The sequence below is a fragment of the Trichoderma ghanense genome (assembly GCF_004382785.1).
Source record: "Trichoderma ghanense strain CCMA-1212 chromosome Unknown scaffold_7, whole genome shotgun sequence".
NCBI classification, from domain to species: domain Eukaryota; kingdom Fungi; phylum Ascomycota; class Sordariomycetes; order Hypocreales; family Hypocreaceae; genus Trichoderma; species Trichoderma ghanense.
In genome coordinates, this window is record NW_027395670.1 from 1,158,686 (window position 1) to 1,180,490 (window position 21,805).

Consider the following 21,805-nt stretch of genomic DNA (forward strand, 5'->3'; position numbering starts at 1 on the left):
CAAGAATATGGAGAAGAGTCGGAAAAAAAAAACAAGCAAAAAAGGGTCAGCTGAATATCCCTGTCCGCATCTTCTTGGGCCGCAACGCATCTTCCAGGGCGTGCGTGAAGCCCCCCATGTCAAGCGTCATGCCCATCGCCATGGGGAGAAGGAAGAGGTGGCCTGCATGGAACAACGACAGAACGGGCTTCTGGAACGTCGAGCCGTCTTCCATCGGTGTGCTTCCTTGCTAGTGGTACTCCGCAGTAACCCCCCTATTCTTTGCCTTCCCAGCTGAATCACGGCGTGCAAGAAGGACTTACATGGGACGCATGCATGCCAGGGCCGCTTTAGCATCGGACGGGGTTACAGTACATACAGGACGACACGTGTGCGCCCACATGTCAAGTGCCGAGCAAAAGTCGGAAACCTGATGTTGACACTGAACGCTTGTGTGATACTACAAGCAAGTAGTTCTAACAACACCAAGGATGAGAGAGAACAAACAACCCCCCCTAACAGAACGGCTGACGAGGCAACACCAACAATACGGGCTTCTCCGAAGAACAATAGACAGAGGATAAACCCTTTTCCGCCCAACTTCTATTTGCTCGTAGAACCGTCAAGCCACAAGACGGATGCCACAAGATGGCAATAACTTGAAGCAACGTCAAAAGGAGACCTAAACCGTCCACACCTCCTTTCCAAATTTGCCCACGTACTGTACAGCCCACTCACACCTCTTCTGTCAAGTTCTTCTCAGGTCGTCCAAGCCTCACCGGGTCTCTCTCAGGCGTTACTCTGAGCCGTTTGCCGGCCCGGTCAATCCTTTCCCCCAGCCCGTCTCCCTTTACCGGACGTTTCGTTCAGAAAGGGCAGCAGGAAATCAGAAAAGCCACAAAAACATTTTTCCTCCGGTCGGCCTTGTCATCTTCTTGTGATATGAACTCCTTTGCCCCCCCCGGAGAATGACCCGCCCAGTCGATGGCTTTTGCCGAACGGACTGGAACAATCCGTTGTTTGCTCTTATATATTCTTCCGGTGTCGTAATGGAGTTTAGTTCGTGGCCGGTGGGTGTTTTAACACATGGCATCACGTTTGACAGCTCCGTTACAAGCTGAAAGGGAAGGGGGGGGAAGGGAGGAATGTAACGCTCAAGACCAGCTGAAGAGCTGACCCAAAAGGTTAACAACAGATTTGATCAATCAATCACTCCCGATGCACACAGTCGTAACAACTCGTAATCATCAGCCCACGTCAATCACGAGAAAACATGCCTGTCAATCCTTACGAATAAAATACATCATCATTCGCACACAAGCTGAATAACAACCCATTCCCGTCTCCCACGCATCAAACACACGTTCAGCTTTCACGAGTCCATCAATCACCACATTATTTCCATGAGTCAATCAATGACCCGACCGTCCGGATAATAGCAACACAGCCCAATTAACCAAAAGAAACTGCCGATCCGCCCGGTCGCAAAGAAAGAAGAAGAAAAAAAAAAAATCTTCCGATTCTCCCAACCTTCGCGCGACACCGATATCGTTCTACCTATTTCGTAGCTGCGTGGCGTAAAGTTGGTCCGCACGCCACAGCGGCACAGATCGCGTCTTTTTTCTGTACTTTGGTCTCGACTCAGGCGGCAGGCAGCCAGTCTTTGTCTAGAAGATTCATGTCCCTTTTTGCAGATCGGCTGGTCGCGCGTTACGCCATCTGTCACTGGATAGTCACTAGGAAAACATCCATTTCCGCGATGCTGTTCTCGTCGTCGTTGCAACGGTCTTGTAATAGTATCCTCGGCATTGGCTAGTTGAGTGTAATGTCATTGTGGTAACGCCCTGGTAATGTGCCTGTCATAGCCGTACTAGTATCGTTGCAGATGTCATCGCATCTAACGTGCAGACGCGTTTTGATGGTAATCACCGTGATGATAGCGTAGTCATTGTAATTCATGTTATTGTTATGGTATTCCTGCCATTCAGTTTGTGTCAAGACCGTTGGTATCTCCCGTCCCGTCATGACTTCATCCTCAGCTGCTCGAATGCAACACCGCATTAATCCCCTCCCTCATGAGTGATGATAAACAAACGATTATTGTTCTACAATAATGAAACTCCCCGTAAGTCCAGTCCCCCCAAACCCCAGGGTATAAAGTAGTCAACCAACAGCGAGTCAGTCGCCCTTTTCCCAATGATGCCAGAGTTGTTGTGTGAGAGGGATGAAGTACAGTTCAAGCCCGCGCTGATCCCAATGCAACCAGTGAATGAATATGAGATAGATATGATCAAGTTGATGTAACGCCAGTGTAACCCATATGATATGATGAATAACCGATGATGATTCCTTTTTGTCTTTCCCGTGGTTTGATGATAGGTCTAAAGCGTCAATTCGTCGTAGCTGGGTATGGTAAAACGATGGAAAGGAGGTCGGCGTTGGTGGTATAAGTGAAAGATGTCGAGGGGGAGCCGAGTAGATTGTTGGCGTAGATGATGATGATGATGATGAGGAATATGAGGAAGAGGATTGCGGGTATAGAATTGCATCAAGCAAAAGGAGGAGAAGACGGCGAAGAAGGAGCAGACAAGCGACGACAGCCCTGCATCAAGCAGGCACTTCATCCCCGTCCCATATACCAGAGTGTCCATGTGAACTTCTTTGTTCGTTCACTTCCGGTGCGACTTCTTCAGCGCCTTTCCGTCGTAATGCCTCCTCGTGCGCTCCCGCCCGCGCCGCTCCTCCTCCTCAAAGCTCTGATTGCCGTCGTCGCTGCTGTTGCTGCTGGTGCTGCTCAGCCGCGATCGGTCCTCCTCGTACCACGCGCTCAATGGCTTGCCGCCAAACATGAGGTCCTCGTCCTCGATGATGATGGGCTGGATCCACGCCTCGGCGTCGAGGTCGAGCTCGCGGGCTGTCGGGTCCATGGCCTGCAGGTTGGGGAGCAGGTAGTAGGCATCTGGTGATGCTGATGATGACTGCTTGGGGGACATTTTGTTTGCCGCGGCCAGCGCAGTGTGTTCTGTCGGAGAGAAGGTCGTTGGAGAAGACCTGGATGGCTTGCGGTTTGTGATGTGTCTGTTTACTTCGCGTCGACGCGCAAAGTGTTGGTGTTCGTGTTGATGCGGTAGTACGAGCAGGAGGTGTGGGTATATGTGCTCGCACTAGAGATTATGTCGTTGTCCTTGTTCGTTATGAGGATCCTGATCCTGCTCGTGTTGTTTCGTATACAATAGGTATGTTATACGGTGGTATAAAGGTTGTTTGAGAAGATGAAAAAAATTACTTGGTATAAGGTCCAAAAGAAAACCAAGCCCGAATCCGGGGGAGTGAGGGCGCATTATAATCGTCCTCGTGGATGCCCGCTCCTCGGCCCCGGCGCTCGAGTCAGAGCAAGCCAAGGCCACACCAACCCAGCTTTGGGTCCCACCGAAGAGCCTCGCCTCCCTCCCAGGCTCCCTCGGGGGCATGGGGGGGGGGNACGAGCAGTGAGGTTGCTCTATCTCCAGAATGGAGGGGGCGTGTGGAAAAATTCAAACTGGGGGAGGGAGGCGGCGTGCGTGGACCGGGACCAGCCGGAAAGGGGGGTCAAAGGGCCTTTTTGATGATGGCCCGAGCATGTCAGGATGACCCCCGGCTTTGCGTGCGTGTTTCCTGCTTTGCAAGTATTCGCAACTTCTTTTTCGCCTCTGAATTACTCATGTAGAGCTGATCGCACGGGCGGAAGACACGCCCGGGGGGGGAATGTGTTTAAAGAACCATCTTGTTCACGTTTGATGCGGCACATATCTCAACAAAGGCAGGTGATGCAGAATGGCCAAGTCACAATCTCTTTGATAGCATCTCGACACCCAAAAGAACGAAACAACCAGAAAGAAAAGAAAAAAAAGGAGAGAGAGCTGTATGGAGGGGTGCGACACGGACCCCAAGGAGGAGTGCCGCCAGCAAGGGGAGGCGAGAGGAGGTCCAGAAAACGGAGCTGCTCTCCGCCTTTTCAGACGGTGGCGTTTTGTGTTTGTTTCTTCCTCCTCTTTCCCGCAGTTCGTTTACGCGCTCCTTGTTCGCAGCGCCCGACCGGAGAGCTGTAGAAAGAAAGAGACTCATCTTGAACGTGCTTCTGCTATCAAACCCCCCCGGAGCTCCGTCCGTCCTGCCTGCCCTGCCTCTTGGAAAAATCCTTCCACAACAGATTTGCCCAGAACATTCGACGTCTTCGGATCGCAATCAGTCCCCTTGTCCTCCCATCGTGTCGCTGCCACGCGGCCATGCCAGTTCACGGCATTATTACTTTGGCTTGCAGTTTGCAGCTTTGCAGCTGATGCGCTGGTTCGCCCTCTTTTTTTTCAGCTGCGGGCCGTTGGGAATCTCAGCCCTCGCTGCGGGGACACGTATGTCTTACGGTTGTATCATCGAAAAGAAAAGGGAAAAAAAGTGTGCCCAGTAATTAATATCCATACATACCCAATACTACGACATTACATGAGATGGCTTGCCAGTTAGCAGACGGAGATGCACGGCTCAACGGCGTGAGGCAGAAACGTGTAACCACCCATTACTATTGCCCTGCATGTTTACAGCTACAGTATGGATTCAAGTTATCATGACTATTTACCCCGTGCATCAAACGAAAGCCCATTAACATGGACAAGGGACATTGGACATGGGTCAATCGCCGGGGAAGCTGATGCCTGCACCGCCAATTCCAACCAAAGCTTGATTCCGCCCTCATTTCGCGTCCACAACATGCAGGGGATGCGCACAACACGGCGGTATCTCTCTCGCTCTCAACCCTCACCGAGTGGCGGACGTAATCCGGCCTGTTGGTCCTCCCAAATGGCGGTCTCTCTACTCCGTATCTTGCCATCCATCGCCATTCTCCAGGGGATCGCCAGTTTGATAGACATTCTGCTCCCCTGTCCCTCCGCCTCTTCCTCTCTCTCTTTCCAAGGTTCTAATCCTTTCCTCTGCCCACAGCAAGTTGGGGGTGGCTCAAAGTGAATGTTCGCCCGCCAATCTCTGGGTCTGAGCCACACAGTCGAGTATCTCCAGCCGTTTTGCAAACACTGTAACCCATTTTAGCCCAGATGGAGCCAGACGGTCCGCTCACAAAAGGATCAAAGACAAGCGAACCAACAGCAACAAAACGAATAAGAAAAACAACAAAAAGAGGCTTGTCCCCGGCGCTGCTACTCGCCCAATCGACCTCGAGCAGTGGCATCTCCCCGAATCGACGAGACAAACACCACCACCCTCCACCACGATTCAGTCTCTCCCAACATCAGCCCAACTGCTGCATGTGGCACAATGTTTTTTTTTTCTGGGCAAGAATAAGGAGGGCAAAATGGAAACGGTTGTCCGAATTAGGCAATCCGTTTTAAAGGGTTTCTCATCTCCATCTTCCGCTAATGCACGGCCGGCAACGAAGAACCTTGGAAAATCAGTTTCTGGTTGCTGATCTTTTAGACAAGAACGGGCCGTAATGGTTTCGGGTCTCTGTCGCATCTGGAGTATCAACTCTTTTGCGGCTCATCTTCATTCCTCTCACTTAATTCAAATATCAGCTGCATCTTTCACTCATTGAACCAAGGTAAGAAGTTCAGAGGGGATACCCAGGCGAGCAGGTAAAGTCGATAAGCCACAGCATCATCACTGTGAGACACACACGAACGACCATCAACTCTCCCTCGCCCAACAACTCCAAAAGCCCTCCAGATCGACATCACCGTCACGCCAGAAAAAAGCCCATCTCCAACCTGCTAATTCCACCCCGCACGCAAAAAAAACCGAACCAAAACACCAAAATGTGACTCGTCCATCAAATCAACCGTCAGGTATAAAGCGCACATCAGGCACGCATCCTCTCTCCAATCCGGGCGAGAACAAGCACAGAACAAGTTGTTCATGTTACCACTCTCTATCTCGCGTTGCCCGCATTACCCCGTCCTATCCGCGGGGGCTATTAGGCACATCATCTTAACACGGCGGCAAAAAAAGAGGCACATGGCCATCCGTTCCTAGTCTCTCTTATCACCAGAAACCTGCCCTTGCATTTTGCCATCAGGGATCTTTCTCGCACGGGCGCAGAGTCTTGCATCCCCGGCGCAAGCAAGTGCTCAGCGGGCCGAGTTTGTATGTACAAAGGAAATGAAAACGAGCACCTCGTTGCTTTCTCGTACAAGCTCACCTCGTCTGCGTTTCCCGCTTTCGCAGGTCGTCTTTCAGTCAGATATCGGATACCGAGCTCCTCGCCGCATCAGGCAAGCATCCAAGGACAGCGTCAAAGCAACAAAGAAAACGTCCATTCAAATCAAATAAAGAAAGCCTGCTCAGTCGAGCAGCCAACCAAATCAAACATGTAGAAACAGCATCTTGCACAGCCCGTCTCTCGCCTGCATGAATCCCCCAATGAAACGAGGCTCTTACACATCCCCCCGTAAGCCCATATCTGCCTCTCGTCTCCTCACAACATCCAATCACCTCGCTCAGCTCCCTCACACCAACTTCTCATCTTAAAAGAGCGAGCAGTCACTTCCGCTTGAGTTTCTCACTGCATGCACGGCCGATCGACTTGCAGGAAAAATTCAGCCCGAACAAGCCACCAGCATATCAAAAGGGTTCAAGCTCTGCCAGTCATTCAACGTAGACCCGGCATACCCCGCGATGCAAACGGGACCATGTCCATAGGGCCATGTGAAACATCATAAACAAAAGATGACGCCGAGTTGGTAAGATGTGATGGGCGACAGAAAGACAGAATAACTAGCAACTACCCCATTCATTTGGCTTTCGTTTCGCTTTTGCCTGATAGACGGGCCGGCCAGCTGGATGAAACTTGATTGATGGATTTGCAGATTGCCTTCACCGACGCGGAATCACCCGCATCATCTGCCTAAGCCTCGTGTGCCGCGGTCGTCGAATCGAGGGCTTGCCAAGAGTGAGGGGGAGTGAGCATCAACTACAGACACACGCACGACGGATCCTCAAACCGCAAGGAATCGACGGGAGGAATGGATGGGGAATGCGGAGCAAAGACGGGGGGGCACAGAAGAATAGTCTGTCGAGATGTAACCATGGAGTATTGCTTCCAACCCCAGGTTTAACCTGTCAAAGCTGTTGTCCTTTTGTGCTGCTGCAACGGAGCATCTCGGTATGTCACAAGCAACGGCACAAGTATCGTCAAAAGTTGGACCAACCAAACTTATGTACTGCAGTAGCATCTCGGAGCTGCTTGGCTCTGCCTGACTCACACTTGCTCTCCCGATGGCTCATCATCAGCCCTACTTTATTGGCATATGCAGCCTCTTTTTGATACCCTACTCCGTTCCATGGCAGCCTGTATCACTTACATGTGCACCTACTACATCTTCTGTGATCACACACCACCACCCCCCTTCTGCCTGCACATGTCGCACAATGTCAGCTTCCTGACCCAATCTCATGGGATCCCTCTGTGGCGATGGCCGCGCACGAGGCGCAATCGGCCTCTGGGCAGAGACACGCGATGGGTAATTAATTGATAGCGACACCGCCAGTCTGGGATGGATGGGCGATGGAACACGCTGGCTTACCCGTCTACATGTACCTACCACAGCATCTACATCTAGTACATCTACTCAAGCTACAACAAGTCGAATCTATATCCCCGGAAAAGGCCCATCTCGTCGGCACTGTATCAACCCAATAACTCCAAGTACAAGTAGCAAATAGCAAAGTATGTAATGTAAGCCTGCAAATAATTCGCCGTTAGGTCGTCCCCGGCCGGATCCTCTCTCGGCGCAATAACCCGCAAATCCCTCTTACACTATTTTGCCTTCCAACCTTCTTAGCCGCCCACTCTTCCCATCACCAACTGCTTCTAATCGATCTCCGGCTTGACGGCAAATGACTCGAGTGCTTTGTTCTTTCTTCATACAGTACTAGTCCGTCCGGCCGTTGATTAAATGATGGGGAAAGCTCCGTCGATGAGCGGGGGGTGGGGGGGGGGGGGGGGGGGGGGGGGGGGGGGGGGGGGGGGGGGGGGGGGGGGGGGGGAGCAGTTGGCGCCTTGTCACCCCGTATTCTCCCGCTTCAACTCACTGCATCAATACCGACCTCGATATACTTATCGTGAGCTCTCGATATCCTGGTGCCTAGACTGCCAAACTGTACCGCGTGTACTCGTAGTAACATCCCCTCCCTTTGGCATCAACCTCACCTGTCCTTCCTATTCACCACAAGGCAAAGCATTCGGTAAGCGTAACACAAGCCTCACCACGTCAAACCACAGATAGTCCTACAAACCAAACCGGTCAGATGCAACGAGCTGCCCTTGTGACAAGCCATCGAAAGATCCCATCCCCCATTCGGCTTTTGCTCTGCCGAGCATCGCCGGAATCCCCGTTTGCCCGCCCTACTGATAATCAAGCCTGCTGCTTACTGTGCGGTGCAACTCCACGTTATACGCATCATCTGTCTCGTCTCTACTGTTATGCCAATCAAGCAACATCTCTTCGCACAGTCCAATCAATCATGCAATCACCAGCATCAACCGCCGCTCAAGTCCACGCGCATCCATCATCTCCGTCAAGACACAATCCATATACCCATTCCTCAAACGAAAATAACCGCATCCAAGCGAACCCGGCAAGTGTAAGTCCCAGATCCCCCATATCCGGTTCAGATCCCAGGGCGAAACAATCTCACAGTCACGGGATGTCCTATCCTCGCATGCCGCTTCTACCCATCGCACAAGAACACGTTCAACTGCATCTGCCCTAAAGCCCGACATGACAGAATCGAGATCCCTGAGGGCAATCCATATAGTACTGCTAGGTGTAGCACATGTCCCCATTCAGCAGTCGGTTTAAAACGGTAGCCCTTCTCACAAGGACACTCTTGACGCTCAACTATTCCTCATGCTGCCCAAGCTGAAGCAATCCCCACATAACTCTTTCGAAATCACCAGCATAAAAACAAGCATTCACCACAATGACATCATCACTTCACAAACCCTCATCTCTACCCATCTTTTCTTCCTGGTATAATTCCAAAACATTGCCGGCGTCAAATAAACAACACCTTACACACCAGGGCGTCTTTGCAAAACGCCCATCTCCCTACTCCAGCCACACATTCTCTCTATTCCTGTTTTCCCTCTTCTTTCTAAGAAACCAGATTCTTCTCCAGCAATTCTCGGAACAGATCCCGAACACAAAAAAAGTGATGACGAGTCCACAACGTCGTCCCTCGTGCCTTTTCCATCCCATTTCCCGCCCTGCAGCAGCCGCGCCCACCACTGACGTCATGACGTCATTTCCCGCCCCAGCCCAAAACTCGGAACATTTCCCGATGCATAGTAATTGGAACAACACCCAATAACACTCCTCGTAAATGAATCAAAAGACATTCTTCTGCAGTTGATTTCGTGGCGATGACTTTGGCTACCTCGCCCGTCTATAACTCGTAGCTCTTCGTCGCCCCTTCCGAACTTCGGCCCCCGGAAGTTGCCCCGAGCCGCAAACCTGATGCACGTTGAATGACGCAAACCTGCTTTTTTTCTCCTGGCCTGAATTTGCACATCTTCCGATCGAGATGCGAATATCAGACACACGACATGTCTGATTTCAAATTTCCATGGCTCAAACGTCACGTTGCCCTGACGGGTGCCATAGGAGCCAGCTCCGATGCCATTTTCGTCTCACATTTGCAATTCCCATGATCCCATCTCCAAGTCATCTCAAGTCACATCATCCACACCACCTTGGACACTCCTCTTCCTCCCATGCACCTTCAACCCATCATCACTGTCAACACCAATCACTCACTCATCCAATCCAGCATCCCTCCACTCACTCAACCTCCCCAACCCTCTTCATATCCCGAATCCTCCTCGCAACCCACTCCTCACACCTCACATCCTCATACTTCTTCTCCCCACCAACAACAACAACCCCACACGTCTCATGCAATCCAAACCCCCAGAAAAACGGAATGCTCACCCTCTCCCTCCCACTGCGGTTCCTCGCCCTATGAACAGTACTGACATACTCGTCGTTCGTAATCCGCTGCATCAAGTCCCCCAGATTCACAACCAGCGTTCCCTCCACCGGCCGCGCCCGCAGCCACTGGCCCTGCTTGTTGAGAACCTCCAGCCCGCCCTGTGAATCCTGCCATAGAATCGTAAACAACTGGAAATCCGTATGCGATCCAATCGACACCCTCTCTTGCTCCCCTTTATCATCATCAACGCCATCAACATCATCATCCGTGGGCCGTCGCTCAAGGGGCGGATAATAGTTCAACCCATACGACGCATCAGGATACCTCACCTTCCCATCAAAACACCCCTCCTCAAGCCCCAGCCCCAAAGCAAAACACCTCGTCAGCGCCCTCGCCAACCGCAAACACTCCCCGATATGCCTCGTCAAGCTCTCCTTCAGCTGCGGCAGATTCCTCGTCTTCTCCCACGGGTACTCCTCGCACCGTAGATACCGCCTCACCTCCTCCGGGATCTCATCCAGCCCCCTTTCCCCAACTGTATCGTCGCACCGAGGATCGTAACGATACGAAAAGCTCTCTCGCACGTCGATCCCCTCGTACGGATTCAGTCGCTGCGTGTCCGGCGCTCTATACCCATTCTCCCACTTTGCCTTTCTCGAATCAGCCCTCATTTTGATATCCTTATCCTGTCGGAAGAAGGCCAGGCAAGCCTCGTACGCGGCTTGCGTTACGTCTGCCGGGATACCGTGGTTCTTGATGTAGAAGAAGCCCATGTTCTGCGCCGCAGAGCGGACTTGCTGCGCAACGGCTTTTCGCTCTTCGAGAGACTGGCTGAAGGTGGGAGAGATGTCGATGATGGGGATTTCGGACGGGAGCGCGTCGCGGAGGGGGGTCTTGAGGATGGTCCGCGTGACGATGCCGTTGGGCGAGGCGAGACGGAGCTGCGTCGTTTCCACTGCTTCTGTAGCCATGACCGAGAGACGCTTCGCTTCTTTTTCGCTTCTCTTCTCTTCTCTGTATCTTGTCTTCGTCTATTGTCCTGAAGCGTTGTAATCAACATCATCTACACGCCTTCATGTAAGAGTCAATCTTTGTCGTTAGAATTTCGTAGAAGCCATCTGCATCAACCCCCAGCAACTGAGAAGCGGGGGAAGACGTAGTATTATCTAGCCCTGACCAACCATGCAGAGTGTCCGATAACGCGACACGCCCAGCGAACCTCCAGACCTGCAGTCCACTACATTAGTAGGCATATGTTGCATCACATCGCAATGCTCAAAACTGCCGTGAGAAGCAAACCGTAGCGCTCAATTCAAGACTCTTAACACGCAGCGAGTTTTTCCTACTGCCAACGATCCATGCCCCTTCCCTTTTCCGGAACCCCAAAGCCAACAAGAAAAATAAAGAAAAGAAAAACACAACGAAAAAAAACAAGAGGCCAATGGCTCTTCGGCCGACCTCCCTCCCCAAAAAGCAAACAACGCGTCCTGGGTATCTTTCCCCCAACGCCCTCGCGATGCAGTAAAAAAAAANAAAAAAAAAAAAAAAAAAAAAAAAAAAAAAAAAAAAGAACAAGAGAAAGAAACAGGAAAAAGAACCTCCCTGCCAGACCCGGTCTTCACTTCGTCAGAAGCAATGGGAACCGTACAGCTCAACCATTACATCTGACTCCGTGTCGACGCGCGGGTCGCGCGCTTTGGCGCCGGCGTCCCGTTCCCGGCCATGCCCAGGCCCGCAGCCAGTCTCGACGACCGCTGCCTCTGACTCGCCGCCGAGGGTTTGGGCGCGGGCTTTGACACCCGGTCGCTGGCCGGCTGGGCCCTCGCCGCAGCCGCCGCTCCCCGCCCCCTCTTGGGCTTCTCCTCCTCCTGGAAGTCCGCCAGAGGCTCCTTCCAGACGACGCTCTTACCGCGCCGTGCTGTGGAGGCCTCGGCTTCGTCCCGCTGGCCAGCCGCCAGCTCTGCGTCCCCGCCCTCGTCCTCTTCGGATCGCCTGGCCAGGAACTGGGCAGGGTACTCCGCGTTCCCCTTGTTGCGGCGAGTGTTGGCCCGGGTTTGGTGGACCAAGTCCTGCTGCTCGGTGCGCACCGAACCCAGTGTTGCGCCTGTAGGGGGACGTCCGCGGCCCACCTTGACGGGGGTCGGGATCGAGGACTTGGGGATCGCGCTTGGCTTGTTCCTCAAGCGGGTCGACCGGCGAGATGCGGCGGCGGCAGCAGCTGGAACCTCTTGGGGCTCGACAGCGTTTGCCAGCGCGTCCGCGGTCTCGTTCGTCTTCGCTTGCGCCATGGTCACGTCCTTCGCGAGGGGGTCCTCGTCGTCGGAGCGGTCGTTGGCGGGAACGGTCGACTTTCGCGGGTTGGATCGAGGAGCGGTGCGAACTCTCTTGGCGGGAGGCTCAGCACTGCTCGGGAACTCGTTCTCTTCTCCTTCGCTGCTGTCGAACTTGCGCTTCTCCTTTTGCTGAGTCTCCATGTTAGGGCTTCTAGCTCCAAGAGGAAGACGCTGCAGCGGCGCGGTAGGGGAGCCGCTCTCAGTGGACGAGGGACGCCGGGACCGGGGTCGCGAACGCCTGATAAAGTCTCGCAGGTAATCACGCTCCGGAGAGTCGTGGTTGCGGACGTTGGCGTCGGACTCGGTGCCATGGCTCGAGCTGTTTGACGAACTCGTGCGGGCACTGGTCCGGTTCACAGGCGTGAACGAGGAGCTGAGAGTAGGTGCGGCGGCGGAGTGGACGGCAGCGTCGGTCTGCTGGTCTTCGCTAATCGCAGCGACCATGCTGGCGATGCTTGACTCGGCGGCCTTGTCCAGGTCAGGCGTTGGCTCCAGCTCGGAGAGAGAGGAGGAACTGTCCCAACCATGGACAGACTGGGAGGCCTTTGCCGGAGTCGGCTCCGTGTAGCCAGGAACGGTAGTGCAGCCACCGGAGGAGGAAAGAGCTGGACGAGAGGCGCTACCATCGTTGCCGTTCTGCGCGGCCGGCCTGGCGGAAGAAATGTCGAAGTCGGAGACGATCAGGGTCTCCTCATTGGCGCGGGCAGCAGAGTCTTCACGAGACGGCGACGACGAACGGGGCTTGACAGAAGAAGCGTCAAAGTCGGAAACGATAAGAGTCTCGTCGTTGGCTCGGGCACGAGGATCCACGTTTTCGTCGTTGTAAGATACCGGCGGCGACGAGGCTGGCTGAGCAGCAGACATGTCGAAGTCGGAAACAACAAGCGTCTCGTCACTGGTTCGGACATCAGGTTCCTCACCGTGCGGGTATTTCTTGACGAAGCGGTAAACAGGGGCATCGGGTGCCGACGCAGACTCCTCAGATGGGGACGGCTCGTCCAACTGGTTCTTGGGAAACAAGTGGGTGTATCTGGGCGGCAGCTTAAACCGAACCCAGAGACGCCCATCCGACTCGACAACCTTGACGCCGGCGTTGCCGTAACATGCGTGCTGTGCCAGACTGGAAAGCTGCTTGATTGCGCCAGCGGTGGGAGTCTCGGTGGGCAGAGCGCCGAAGATGCTTTCAGGGCGGCGCATATCGTCGACGAAGATGTTATCTTCGCTCTGGGAAGCAGCCAGCCGCGTGCAGGTCTCCCGCATCTTCCTCTTGTACTGACGGGAAAGGTCGCTGAGGTCCATGTCTTCGGCTTGTTCAGGGTCGGTGCGTTCAGACACGGCGGGAGCGAGAGGGTTAGCCTGAGCAGACGAAGCACTGAGGTATACTGAAGCTTGAGAATGCTCGGGAGACTGGGAGGCGGGCTCTTCGATGCTGGGCAGGACTGCACTCGTTTCTTGAGCTCTGAGAGACTTTTGGGGTGAAAATGAGGTTCGGCGCGAACTCTGAGATTTGAGCATGTTTCTGAACAGCGGCTCACTCTTGCGTCGCCTGACAATACTGGTGCGCCCACTCTCCGTTGCGTCGGCCGGGTTGTTAACCCACGGCACAGAACCGCTGAAGGAGGGAGAGGCGGGTCTGAAATCAATGTGGGCAGGATCGTACTGCCGAACCGTAGAAGGTGACTGGTTATGTTGCATCCACTCAGGCAGCGACTTGACCAAGTCCAAAGAGGCTCGCTCGTCAGCAGGCGTAGTAACAGCGGCGAGAGGGGACGACGCTCGGCCGGGAGTCGTAGGCCTCAGACCGCTCCACTTAGAAGGGGTAGGGGCCCTGGGGCGAGCGTAGTGCACAGGAGATCCAGCCAAGATGGAGCTGTCACCCATTGATATATCGGAGAAGGACGGGTCGGGCTCGTCGCGAGACGGAGAGGATACTGCGGCGACAGTAGGGATTGGCTCTGACTTGCGCTTGGGTCGCCAGCGGGAGAAGGGTGACTCCTTGGATAACTTGGTGGTCCAGCGAATGATGCCAGGGGTAGAGTTTGCTGACACAGGGGAAGACGATCTGCCGGCACTGGGGCTCTTGGGAATGGTAATCGAGGGCGTTTTCTGGCGGGGGGAACCGTCCTTGCTGAGTGGCCGGGGAGAAGGCGGCTTGATGGGCGAGGGAGAGGGCTCGGCACGAGAGGGAGAAACGGGCAACAGCCGAACAATCGTGTCGCTGAGTCTCTTGCGGAAGCTCTTGTTGACCTTGGAAGGGCTGGGAGACTGGGTGGAAGCGCGCTTCGTGGGAGACTTGGCGTCTGACATGGACTCGCTAGGCTCCAAGGTGAGGAGGCTCGGCTCGGTGGCGTCGGCAATGTCTGATAGATCGGGGGTGCCGCTGGCGGCGAGAAGGATTCGAGGATTGCGACGCATGGATCGCAGGTGGACGCCAGTCTCTGTGATGGATGCCATGTTGACATCGATTTCCTTGACACCGGCCTGGACAGCCTTGGAAAGTATGTGGTCAAGCTCGCTGTAGATGGCGCCGCCATTTCCACCGCGGGCGTACTCGAACTCAATCGAAGAATAATCGACGAAACGTCGCTTCAAGGGGACGACCGTCTTGGAATATGTGCTCTTCTTGGCGAGGCTTCTCTGGTCTGACAGGTCGGTGTACTTTTTATGCAGGAAGCAGTTTGCGACGTCCACTGCAGCAAACAGTTAGCCAAGTCCAGCTCCAGCATTGCTTTGACAGCGAATCTCTAGCATCGGACAACAAAGAAGCAAAAAAACATACCCTTGGCGCGCATGATGGCGCTAGCCATCTCTGCTCTCGAGAGAGGCTCTCCGCTCAGCTCCAGCACGGCGTCCTCTGCCGGCCGCACAAACGAGTTGAGGCGACGACGGCTCACCTGCTGTGTCTCCTCGCGCTCTGGGGCGACCTCGGCCTGCGCAGCGGCCTGGGCTGTCATCGCCTGCTGCTGCCTCACCACACGCATATCGGCAAGCCGGCCGACCCGCTTCATGAGGGTGGCGCCCTTGCGAAGAGTCGCAGGGCCGGCGGCGACAGGGACGCGGCACCAGGCGCGCGGGATCGTCGCTGGCTTCTGGGCGGCTAGCATGTCTGCCCACGAACTGTCCCTCCAGAAACCACGTCAGTAACTGTTGTCACCAAGTAAAGGAGGGGGCATCGCCGCTCGGAAGACACCGCAAGAGCCCCACGTACGTTGTTGTGTCGGCCTCCTGGACCACTGGGAAAAACGTCACAAACGACGCTGGGAGAGAGTTGCTGCTGCGCGCCCATTAGCCCACGATCAGATCCCAGAAGTCGTCCCGCACCGCCAGTCGCGATACCGCAGCGCAGGTCGAGGCGGCGTCTTACCTTGATACGGGCCTGTGCCCGCTTCCCCATCGGGGGCTTGTCGTGCCGTCCATTGCGCAGAACGGCTGGTTCTCTCGTGCCACGGTTGGAGAAGGAAAGCTGGGAGGAATTCGTGGTTTGAGAGGGCGGGATGCTGGAAAGGTGAAAGGTGGCAGGTGGGGAGGTCAGCGGAACATATGGCAGAAGACAGAAAACGAAGAAAATCAAAAAAGTAATATGAGATAAAATCGAACGCCCAAGTGAATTGACCGACACCCCACGCAGACGCGTTCGGTTCACGACTGCAGAATTGGAGTCGCGTGCGTTCAAGTGCGTGCGTGAAGCGCGGCTTTGGAGCTTGTCTGCCGAATTTCGGGACATTGGAAGCTCGGCTTTGTTGACATTGGGCCCGAAGAGGTAAGCGCGGGGATGGGCTAGGCCTAATGGGGCAGTGAATGTGAATGCATTGGAGGGGCATTTGTTCATGGAAGCGTGACGCGTAAAGTGAAGAGGAAGTGAGTTTAACAGCACAAGCCAGATAATGACAACAATGAGAAGAAGACAATACACAGAGAGCTGATTTCAACGGAATCAAACTGCCATCCTACTCTTCTTCTACAGTATACCTGATGCCCTGATTGTAGTTGCCAGTGGATGGAAGAGGTGATGCTGCTATTTTTGCTTCAGCGACTAGCTGTAGATCCCGCTCTGAGCTCCAAATTTACAGGGAGTGGCCGTGCAAAGGTTATTGAGACATGCACAAACGTCTGTTCACAGGTCAAACAAGCTTTCAAGACGTAGATGTAGATTGAATACTCGCAGAATTTCCAAAAGTACCTAGGCTTTCTTCCCGTGACCCCCAAGCCTCTATGAACTTGAGCTTTGGTATCTCTTTTGCTCTTCTACATGTATTCAACCCCAAGCCCATCCATAAGTCCGCTGACTCATCAAGCCCATCCTGGCCCAAGCTCAGCCTTGCAGAAACGCGCCAGTGGGTCTAAAACAGCCCCTCTAATCCCCTCCACCGACGACGACGCCTGCAAACCCCCCCAAAGCCTCGTCACTGTCCAACGTCATCCCCCTCAGCGTCGCCGTATCAGCCCATCCGCACCGTCAGCCTCGCCCATCCATCTCGCCCACCGATCACCACCAACGCTACAAACCCCAAAGAAAAGAGGAGGAAAATTCACAATCACAAATACAGAAAAAAAAATTCTCAAAAATGAACCGCCTCTTCGGCTCCAAGCCCTCGGGCCCCAAGCCAACCCTCACCGGCGCAATCACCAACATCGACACGCGCATCGCCTCCATCGACACCAAGCTCAAGGCCCTCAACGGCGAGCTCTCCGCCTACCAGGAGAAACTCTCCAAGATGCGCGACGGCCCCGGCAAGCAGGCCATCAAGCAAAAGGCCCTCAAGGTGCTCCAGCGCCGCAAGGCCTACGAGGCCGAAAAGGACAAGCTCGAGGCCCAGGTCTGGAACATGGAGCAGGCCCAGACCATGCAGGACAACCTCAAGAACGTCATGACCCAGGTCGACGCCATGAAGACCACCAACAAGGAGCTGCGCAAGCAGTACGGCAAGATTGACATTGACAAGATTGAGCGGCTGCAGGACGAGATGGCCGACTTGCTGGATGTCGGCAACGAGATCCAGGAGAGCCTGGCGAGGGGGTACGATATTCCCGACGAGGTCGACGAGGCGGAGCTTGACGCTGAGCTTGAGGCGCTTGGCATGGAGGCCGAGCTGGAGCAGGAGTACGGGAGCGGCGCTGTGCCGGGGTTCCTGCAGGACGAGGTCGTGCCCGAGTTTGTCGACGAGCCGCCGCAGACGGAAGAGAAGGTGAAGCAGGCTGCGGGTTAGATTTGCGCTTGTTTGGACTGATTTTGTCCACCTTTTATCTTGCTGAGCATATCATACAAGACTGTTTCTGTTCGTTTTGTTGGAGTACATATAGCACGGTTATACGATTCGTCTATGCCCCCTGAGGGCAAGGTACTAGGCGCAAGTCTCTGCCTTCAGCTCGCTAAGCAACATCGTTAGAATTGATTTCCATTTTCCTGAGCGACATACACAAGGCAAAGCATCTCCAAAGTTCCATCGTGTGCGTTCGTATCTTTTTTATGCTTGTTTTCTTATCTGAATAATGGACAGGAAAATCTCCTAACATCATCTACCAAGACCCCAGCCCTGTCCGTCATGAAATTATCCACTCATTCGAGTAATTACAACATGATACAAACGCCGGGAGAACTGTCGGAATGCCGGGAATTCGCTATGTAACTGCAGTGATGCCATCGCCTGTTTCTTTTTTGCACCTTTTCTGTCTTTGCGTCAAAGTAAGAAAAAAAATCGATGATGATGCCAAATCTTTGTTGCGCCCCCTCCTAAACTCCTCCACCCAGCACATTGCCTTTGAGGCATCGATCGTGTATAGCCGTCAGGTATGTTAGTGTAATCTCAACGCCCCCCTGAAGCCTCGCGGCTCCCTCAATCAATCGCCGCAAAGAATCGTGCCACCTCCTCCAGCTCCGGATCGCCGTTGCAAAAGTCCCATCCCACAATGACGGGCGCCTGGCTGCAGCAGATGATCTTGCGCGCATCGAACTGGAGCTTGAAGACGCGGGCCGGGGGATTCTCGGCCGCCACGATCCGCGGATGCTGCTCTGGCGCCGGTGTTGCGTCTGCCATCTCAGCCGCCGCCCCTTGCTGAACGTGAGGGTGTTGTCCGGGAAGCTCGGCTTGGAGAATGGGCGGAAGCTGGGGCGGGGGTCCTTGACCGGGCGAAATGGAGAGCTGCGACGGCTGGGGCAACGGAGCGTGGAGAGGAACAGATGCCTGAGCCTGTGGCGCCAGGGCTGGAGGATAAGCCAGATGTCGCGGATCGCTCCCACTGCCGTCAACTGCCGCCACTGCGGAAGAGGGACCTGCCATGGCACCGTCTGCGTACCCAGGATGCAGGTGAGGAGCTGCGGCGACGGGGCCCTGGATGTGGGAGTTGCCGCGAGCAATCAGGCGTTGTCTAGCCGACTGATTGTTCTGTATCGCGATCAGGCCATCCGCCACCACCTGCCTCAGATGTGATCGGACGAACGGCGACGGCTCCCGCTCGATCGCGGCTTGCAGGTAGCTGTGGTAGATGAGCATGGAGGGGTGGTTCGCCAGCGCCTGTCTCAGGGCCGCAACGCCCACGGGCACAATCGAGTCGATCATGGCCATGTAGATGCGCGCCATCTGGCTGTTCTCGCCGCTGGGGTCTCTGATCGGCGACGACTGCATGCCCTGCGGCGCCCCGGGATGCACAGCCGACACGGCAATGGCCGCCGAGGCGAGCTGGGTGCCCTGCCGCTGGCTGTTGGTCAGGGCCGCTTGTCGGTGCGCCGCCTCGGCCGCCTCTTCCTGGCGCAGGTGATGGGCCGGCTTCCACACGCCCTCCTTGTCGCGGCGCCAGATGATGATGCTCTGGTCATACGAGCCGGACACGATGCGCCCGTACTTGCGCCCACCGCCGCCGCCTGGCGGGACCTTGGCACCCGTGGCCTGGACATCGGCCGGCCGAGAGCTTCCTGCGTTGACTCTCCTTGAGCGACGGAGTCTTCGGTCGCCCTCGTGGTCAATCTCGCCCGCCTCGACGGCCCTAAAGTACTCGGCATCCACGCGCTTGGCCTCGGCTGCGTCCTCCTCCTTACTGTACGGCAAGTCGCCGAAGCCAGCCTGCACCGTTCGCACGAGATGGGCGTGCCCCCGGAGAGAGGCCACCTTGAGGCCGGTCGGCGCGTCGAAGATGCAGACCTCGTAGTCACTACTACCGCTGACAATTCGGCGCTCGTCAAACTCGACGCAGGCGATGCCCTTTTCGTGCGCCGGGATGGTTTGTGTACAGACCTGCTCCGGCCAGTTCCATACCTTGATGTGGCGGTCGCCAGAGACGGACACAATGGTGTCTCCCCGGATCTGGATCGCGTTGACGGCAGCACCGTGCCCCTCCAGCTTGCCGATGACCGTGTAGGGGGGCTTGACGGGCAGCTCCTGGGAGAGATCGGGTTCGTAACCGTAGGGCTTGACGCTCAGGCCGACGGGGTTGACGGCTGCATCCACGGCGCCGTAGCCCAAGTCGCCGTATCGCAGCGGCCGACGGTTGAAGATTTTGATGGTCTTGTCCTTGGAAGATGTGACGAGGACGCGCTTGTCGAAGCGAACGTTGAGGACGGACTCGCGGTGGGCGTTGGTGATGCGCTGCACCAGCTCTCCCGTGGAGAACTTCCAGATGAAGACGTTGGAGTCGCTGCTGCCCGAGACCAGAATGTCCTCGGCCGGATCTGCGTCGAACTGGAGGCACAGGACAGAGCCCGCGTGGCCGGTCAGCGGCGGGCGGACCAAGCGGCGCGTGTGCATGTTCCAGATTCGCATGGTGCGATCCCGACTGCCGCTGACGAGATAGTTTGCGTCGAACTGCAGCGTGTAGACGCATTCCTGGTGGCCCTCCTCGGGGTAGCTGGGATGCGGCAGCACAAACGTCTTGTACTTGCCCAGCTCCCAGTTCGACTCGAGCCGCCGCCTCATGTTGTAGAGGTACTTCCAGTTGATGCGATATCGCGAGCTGTTGATGTCCCACGTCCAGAGCGTCGACTTGATCATGGACGCCGTGGTGTCGCCCGCCTCGATGGACGGCAGCGACATGTCGGGGGTGCCGCCAGGCTCCTTGCGCTTGGCTCTGCTCTCCGACGACAAGGACGACGGCCCATGGCTCCAATCCACAGCCTTGCCCTTGGCGGACGTGAAGCTGTCCAAGTGCATCTCTCCCAGCGAAGGCAGCATTTGTCTCGGCGACTGCAGCGCGTTGGGGGTTCCAAAGATGCTGGACGCGGCGCTGCTGTCAACGATGCTGGGAAGCCTATCCTGATCTAGCATCTCCATGTCCTCGTCGTCATCGTCGTTGTTGAGAATGGCGCGGATCTTGTTTGGGTGATGGTCCGACGTCTGCATCCTATGCAGATGCCCTATCGAGTTGCTAACGCCCGTGTTGACCCTGACCTCCCACGCATCGATCTCGCTCTGCACTGCCTTCCAGCCTTCCAGATAGTATAGCCGCTCCCATAACTTCCGGTCTACGGCGAGGTCGTACCACGCTCGACAGGTCTGCAGCACGCTGACGAGGGAGACGGGGTCGAGGTAGCCCAGGATCTTGAGGCAGATTTCGGCGGGTAAGTGTCGGATGAAGTCGATGTAAAGTCGCGGGCTCAGGCGCTCGACGATTTCGACGATGGCGGAGGTGGGAAGCTGGTCCAGCAACGTCATGGCGAGTCCTGCAGCAACGGCGAGTCAGGGGGGGTTGAAGCTCATAGCAAGCAGCGCATCGCAAGGCACGTGTAGCCAGGAATCCAAGAAGTCAGGGTTACTTACTGGACTTGACGGAAACCGGGAGCATGGAGGCGTTTGCAGCAAGCCACTGCGGCAGCTCGAGGGGCGACTTGAGCGACGCCAGCGCAGACAGCTGGTCGGCCAGCCCAGTGGTGCCCAGAGGATCCTCGGAGTAGCCCTCGTCAGGCTGGTGGGCAGGCGAGAAGGGGCCCATGGCGGACGGCAGGTTGTCTCGCGACATGGACGGAGTCGGGGCTCAGCCTCGCGCACGGGGTCAAGTGAAGCTCTCACGGCCGGAAGCCTTGGTTCAAGTGGTCGCTCGACACGGCGGAGGGATTGCGAAGCGCTGAGACCCAGACGGCCGCGCAAACTCCCATATCGAGCTGGGGGGGTCGGGTGCCAATGGCGAGGCCAGATGGGGCGCGGATTGGTGAGCAGTGGCGATGTGGCCGGCCAGTGGCAGACAAGGCACAGGACGACGGTGACGAAGGACGCGGGCAAGGCAAACGGAGCAGTTCGAGGCGAATCGTCGCGCTGCAGCCTGGATGCGAGGTTCCAGCGTCCAGATCAATGATGGGCCTCGGCGCTGTTCCTCCACTGGCTCCAGCTGTCCTGGGCTGTTGGCTCAGTGGGTGGTTAGAGGCCGGATCCCACCTCCAGGCTGGGCGTTGGTGTGCCCAAGTGCCGTGGCGCCGCTTGGGGGTGGCGGGGGTTCCTTGGTTCAGCAGCGCCGCAGCGGGCTGAGGGTACCGGCAGGATACTGGGCCCTGCTCGCCGGACGGCAAGGGACGGCCAGTACTGGTCAAGTAC

At 55.8% G+C, this 21,805-nt stretch overlaps 6 protein-coding genes across 6 annotated transcripts; 2 read left to right on the top strand and 4 right to left on the bottom strand.

The window, feature by feature from the left end:
* Positions 1 to 2,648: 2,648 nt before the first annotated feature.
* On the bottom strand, positions 2,649 to 2,972 carry CCMA1212_006539 (uncharacterized protein; the record flags this gene model as incomplete). Its single annotated transcript, XM_073703754.1, has 1 exon — positions 2,649 to 2,972. One exon carries the CDS (start codon positions 2,970 to 2,972, stop codon positions 2,649 to 2,651), a length of 324 nt encoding a protein of 107 aa, XP_073557811.1.
* Positions 2,973 to 4,812: 1,840 nt separating this feature from the next.
* On the top strand, positions 4,813 to 5,434 carry CCMA1212_006540 (uncharacterized protein; the record flags this gene model as incomplete). The annotated part of the gene is made up of 2 exons (XM_073703755.1): positions 4,813 to 4,818; positions 5,015 to 5,434. 2 exons carry the CDS (start codon positions 4,813 to 4,815, stop codon positions 5,432 to 5,434), a joined length of 426 nt encoding a protein of 141 aa, XP_073557745.1.
* Positions 5,435 to 9,806: 4,372 nt separating this feature from the next.
* CCMA1212_006541 (putative iron/ascorbate oxidoreductase) lies at positions 9,807 to 10,928 on the bottom strand (the record flags this gene model as incomplete). Its single annotated transcript, XM_073703756.1, has 1 exon — positions 9,807 to 10,928. The coding sequence occupies one exon, from the start codon at positions 10,926 to 10,928 to the stop codon at positions 9,807 to 9,809; it is 1,122 nt and encodes a 373-aa protein (XP_073558059.1).
* Positions 10,929 to 11,615: 687 nt separating this feature from the next.
* Positions 11,616 to 15,707, bottom strand: CCMA1212_006542 (uncharacterized protein; the record flags this gene model as incomplete). Its single annotated transcript, XM_073703757.1, has 4 exons — positions 11,616 to 14,980; positions 15,070 to 15,407; positions 15,499 to 15,561; positions 15,655 to 15,707. 4 exons carry the CDS (start codon positions 15,705 to 15,707, stop codon positions 11,616 to 11,618), a joined length of 3,819 nt encoding a protein of 1,272 aa, XP_073558058.1.
* A 1,148-nt stretch (positions 15,708 to 16,855) lies between these two features.
* Positions 16,856 to 17,497, top strand: CCMA1212_006543 (Charged multivesicular body protein 5; the record flags this gene model as incomplete). The annotated part of the gene is made up of 1 exon (XM_073703758.1): positions 16,856 to 17,497. The coding sequence occupies one exon, from the start codon at positions 16,856 to 16,858 to the stop codon at positions 17,495 to 17,497; it is 642 nt and encodes a 213-aa protein (XP_073558057.1).
* Positions 17,498 to 18,124: 627 nt separating this feature from the next.
* Positions 18,125 to 21,236, bottom strand: CCMA1212_006544 (F-box/WD repeat-containing protein 1A; the record flags this gene model as incomplete). Its single annotated transcript, XM_073703759.1, has 2 exons — positions 18,125 to 20,940; positions 21,038 to 21,236. The coding sequence occupies 2 exons, from the start codon at positions 21,234 to 21,236 to the stop codon at positions 18,125 to 18,127; spliced, it is 3,015 nt and encodes a 1,004-aa protein (XP_073558062.1).
* Positions 21,237 to 21,805: the final 569 nt, after the last annotated feature.